This window comes from Pocillopora verrucosa, chromosome 10, assembly GCF_036669915.1.
Source record: "Pocillopora verrucosa isolate sample1 chromosome 10, ASM3666991v2, whole genome shotgun sequence".
In the NCBI taxonomy this organism is placed as follows: domain Eukaryota; kingdom Metazoa; phylum Cnidaria; class Anthozoa; order Scleractinia; family Pocilloporidae; genus Pocillopora; species Pocillopora verrucosa.
Genome location: NC_089321.1, coordinates 7367663 through 7372544, shown reverse-complemented (window position 1 = coordinate 7372544; position 4882 = coordinate 7367663). Strand labels below are relative to the sequence as shown.

The 4882-nt window shown below is 36.5% G+C and overlaps 1 protein-coding gene across 1 annotated transcript in view; it reads left to right on the top strand.

Moving 5' to 3' along the window:
* Positions 1–1653: 1653 nt before the first annotated feature.
* LOC131793434 (snRNA-activating protein complex subunit 1-like) overlaps positions 1654–4882 on the top strand; it is a 5489-nt gene continuing 2260 nt past the window's right edge. Inside the window, exons 1-8 of the mRNA XM_059110850.2 lie at positions 1654–1790; positions 1933–1963; positions 2074–2205; positions 2314–2379; positions 3065–3139; positions 3756–3863; positions 4219–4340; positions 4620–4665. Coding sequence (XP_058966833.2) covers positions 1669–1790; positions 1933–1963; positions 2074–2205; positions 2314–2379; positions 3065–3139; positions 3756–3863; positions 4219–4340; positions 4620–4665 — 702 coding nt within the window. The 5' untranslated portion in view covers positions 1654–1668. The remainder of the gene's footprint in view (positions 1791–1932; positions 1964–2073; positions 2206–2313; positions 2380–3064; positions 3140–3755; positions 3864–4218; positions 4341–4619; positions 4666–4882) is intronic.

Genomic DNA, 4882 nt, shown 5'->3' with positions numbered 1-4882 from the left:
GTGTCACCTCAAGAATGCGTTTAAAATCCGTTGTCACATATTAGAATGTATATCACTTTCCGTACTTTTCGTGACGCAAGTTACCATCCCAATCAAATTTTTTATATTCACACCATTACTTCCAGATTCCGACCGACTGATTATCCAAGAACTGTTCGATTTCGAAATACCGTGTTCTAGATGGAGTGAACTCTGTACCTTGAAGCTAGATAAATCAAACGATATTTATACTTTTGCAGCCATTTTTATACAGTATTTTTCTGGTCCTGTAAAAAGTCAATATCAGTCATAGATATTAGTCATCAGGTTCAAGATGCAATGAAAAGCACCTCGACGGTAAGCAACCGTGATGAAATAGTTTTTAAAAAAAATTCTGTCATCAACTACAATAACAATTTTTTTCATTTTTTGATCTTTAATTTCATAAGGCTAGTATCAACGTAGACATATCATATTAATCGTATCGGTGCTCATTAAAGAAAAAATTGTTTGCACCCATGTAGTCCTTCTATATTTAGAATAATTTACATAAAGAATTTAAAAAAAGCCTATCTCATGATCAGCGGCTGTTTAAGCAAGAAATAAAAAAAAATTCGAAAGCAATTATCTTGTCGAGTCTAGTGTTTCTCAGAGATATGCACATCTTTTCTCTTTCCTTTACTTAGCTTCCTTTTTCCATAAATCAATAATCCGTATAAATTTATTCATCTTACATCGCTTAATTATATTATAATTCGGTTCGATATATAAGTTTGTTAATTTTTGGCAATTCTGAGTAGCTTTACACCTCAATGTAATGCCGGATTTAACGATGTGTTGTTCAGTCAACTCTGTAAGAAAATTTGACACTTTCGAATTCGAGACACATAAAAGTTTGATTGTGGTTTCCGCTCCAGGGAATACTTCTATTCATCAAGAGAAGCAAGTTTCGACCCTTTTTTTTTTCAGCCAGCTGTAAGCTGAACGTCAGAGTACCAGTTTTACAATCTGCATTCATTTGTAGCAGAGTGGAGTTCTTGCTTCATGGCCGACATTCGCAACCTCCCTGAATCGGGGAACTTGATGTTTGTTTTTTTTTTAACATCATCACCCCGGACCCGAACTGACCGTCGTTAACTATCGGGTTTCGTTTTAATATCTGAACGCTTGGACCCTACTAAATTGGTGATCAAAAGATATTTTTTGGAAGTAAAAACCCACAGATAAAAACTATTGGAAATGAAGTTTCAAAGAGAACTTGGAGGTACTCCATAGTTTCCCCGCTTAACTGAAAAATAAGCAAACTATGACCAGACCTGAGCTGAGCGTCATTTGGCGCGAAACAGCGCGAAATTGAAGACGAAAAATTAAATACTGGAAACAGCGTTGTCAATGGAAAGTCTGTAAGCAGACAATGTAACAATCATGGTTTGTCGCATCTTTTCGCAGTCCCGCATAATACTGAGGAGCCGTCAGACTGCTCCTCATAGCCATGAAGAAACTAGCAAGGCTGTGTAACGTCCTGAAAAACGCAAAACCACCTAATCCACTTCATCAAATTCAAGTCAGTTAACTAACTTTTACAGATTTTTCGGTGATTTTCAAGGAGCGCGCCTGGTGCCCAGGTTGCAAAAGCGCCATGATTTTTCTTGGCTGTGGTAGCTTGGTGATGACTGAAGAGGATAAATAATGGCGGAAGGTTTGATCGCAGATTGTCGTTTGTTATTGTCGCGGTTTGAGAGCCTAAACACTGTAAGATTTGAAAAATTTTGTGAAGTATGGAGAGAGATGAACTTCTCTTTAATACACTGGTAAGAATTTTCTCCAAGATGATGGTTTTTGATCTGACAATAGAAGCTGGTTCTCTTTTCTGCAAGCTGTCTTCAATATAAATTATTAGAATTAGGCCGTCCAGTTATGAGCTCAATCGATGTCTGTTTTCGTTTTTTCCAGCGGTGGAAGAGATGGCGACCGAAGAATACAGGTGTAATAAATTGTCATACAAAGTGATTCTTATGATACGAAATTTCAGCGCAAAACTATGCAAATCAATTGCAACCTGGTTTATCATTTTTTTGTTTAATTCTGTTACAGCTTGTAGACTACTTGTTTCGTATCATCAGCACTTACCTTGAATCAACTCCAAGTAGCTTTCAGTGTCGTATTGGAGCTCTGTATGCTCTGTATGCCATCTATCATACACAGCTTTGCCAACCAAAAGTGAAGGTAATCTACTGTATGCAGTTTTCGTTGTCTGTGTTGTGTTTTTTGTAAGGAGATCATCCAGTCTGCAGGTTCTCTTGATAGATTAATTGTAATATTCTTTTGTTACAGATTCGAATGACATTATCGATGATGAGGGACCTCAAGGAACTTCATAAACAAATCATTGAGCAAAAGGTGATACAGAATTGCTGTATTGCTGATACCAACTCTGATTATTCAATATAATGACGTTATTGGTACCCTATCGACCCCAGTGGACTCCAGTTAAGAGGTCCAGGATTCAGACCTGGCTGGGTTGACATGTTTTGTTCTTGGGCAAACACTTTCCTCTCACATTGCCTCTCCACCCAAGAGCATAAATGAATACCAACGAATTGTCAGGGAAGCCTGATGACATTCAGGGAAGGGGGTAACCTTGTAATGGACTAGCATCCCTTTCAGGGGGGGAGTAGTGATACTCTTAGTCACTTCATGCTCCAGTGAAATCAGGATAAACTTTGGCTGGGTGGGCCAATGGTCTTGAGTATAGACTTTAGCCTTTTTCTTTTTACTTTTTTTGTACCCCTCTGAGTGTATAATATGAATAATCAGCATAACCTTGACTAAAAAATGAATGAATACTGATATTACAAAGTATTTAGTAAATTTACTTTCCCAGTTTAACCCTGGACTAGTGCTCCTCTCCTAAACAATACTGCACTTTGATGATTTATGCATACATTTCTTTAGGACGTCTGTTAAGGAAATTATACACAATGTGTTCAACAAAGTAGTCTTCATGTGATATTACCAATGTTATTATACTCATTATTTTAATATTAGCATCAATCATTTTTTTATTATTATTGTTTTTTTCTAGCATCATGATGCTGATTATATCTTGAGACTTCTGAACAATGGAAAGGCTTTCTTATTTGTTGCTATGCCAATTCCGGTAAAAAAATTGAATTTCATGCTTATTTAAACAAATTAAGTGAAGGCTGCCAGGAATTAACCCCTAAATGGCTTTTGATCTGCCATCATCTTCTCCCTATGTTTCACACAGGATAATAATTCTTGTAACAGTCCATTAGAAGTGACCAAGTGCTTTCTCTTTGCACCTGGGCAGCTGTTACATTGGAGATATTACCTGTGGCAGTGCAATACTTGCCCAGGTGTCATAGGACAGCAATTGACCTCTTCACTTAGTACATCAAGTGAGCTCGGCTGTATAACATGTTATAGCTGTTAGTGACAGCCCAGGTACCTAGTGGCAGAAGTAGGAGAGATGTAGTCAATCCTGTGTTCTGATTTGCTGTTCTTGATCCAGCTTGGGATTGTCACTATGATCCCCAGAAAAAGTTATAACTATTCTTTCCTGTAGCCACTTTACAAACTTGTATAATCTCTGGGATTTTTCCTATTACCAGGATTTTACAGTTTTCCCAGAGGTTTTCATAGTAATTGAACTGCCAAAAGCATCTTAAAGATGAAGTAGGTGACTAGAGTGAAGGGGAAAAAATCAATACTGACAGTGACATTGACTTTTAGCCATTTCATGTATATTTTAGCTTTCCTATGGTTCCAGAGAAACTATTACTGGCCAAGATGAAGGTCAAAGTTCTACTTTGATTGATGAGGTGAATGAAACTGTGGAAGAAAGGTTTCGAGCAATGGAGGTAAACATTAAAATTGATTTTAACAAGATGTTTTGAACTTACCATCTCTCTCATTTCTATCTACAAACATTATGCTATCAACATTGCTGGTCCTAGCAGTATGCAGGACGCATGTCATATGAACTTCATAATAGACCTCACTCACCATGGAGTCTCTGTGGCTCAGTGGTAGAGCATCAGAGCGCGGAATCCGATTATCCAAGGTTCAATTCCTCATGAGGACAGAAAAAAAACATCTTTCTTTATGATATGTCAATCTTTGTAAAACTGTTGATTGATCTTTACAACTTGTCCTGCTTTCCAGAGATTAAGACAAATTTTCTTTGTTTGCTTACAAGTGCTTTGTTTGTCACAGTATTTACAAGAAGCTCACAACAACTACAAAGAATTAAAGAACAAGTTACAAGACAAAAGGCTCATTAGTGGAGATAGGTCATTTAATGCAATATCTGAAGGAATGGTGACAGATGTTGCCAGGTTGGTTAAACTTTAACTAATCAAAGAAAACAGACTTTGAAAACTTTTCAACAAAAGTCCTTTGTAAACTGCATGCAAAAACAGTGTGATATCACTGAATTAAACTGGAGGAGAGTATGTTAATCTTAACTTATGTCATACAGTGTATTAAGGAAAAGTTCTTTAGTTATTAATAACCTTTTTCCTTCTCCTACAGTTTGAAGCCTGAAGTTGTTTTGCAGTTCTCTTTAGATAAGCTAAAGTTTATTTTGAATTTATAAGAATTTTTTCTCTCCCAAGTGAATTGCAAAAATTTGATGAGTGGAAGCGAATGAGATGTCAGAAGGTATAGATTTACAAGTGTGTTATGTGTCATATTCCACATGTTACATTTTCCTAGAACATTTATTTGGAGAACATAACAGAATGCAAATTGGAGCAAGAGTTATAATTTATATATGGCCATTTCAAAATAATTTTAAAAGATTGCAGTTCAGAAGTTCATCTTGGACTTATTAGAGCAAAATGGAAGATTGGCAAGATTTCTCAAAAGTCTGTTTCCA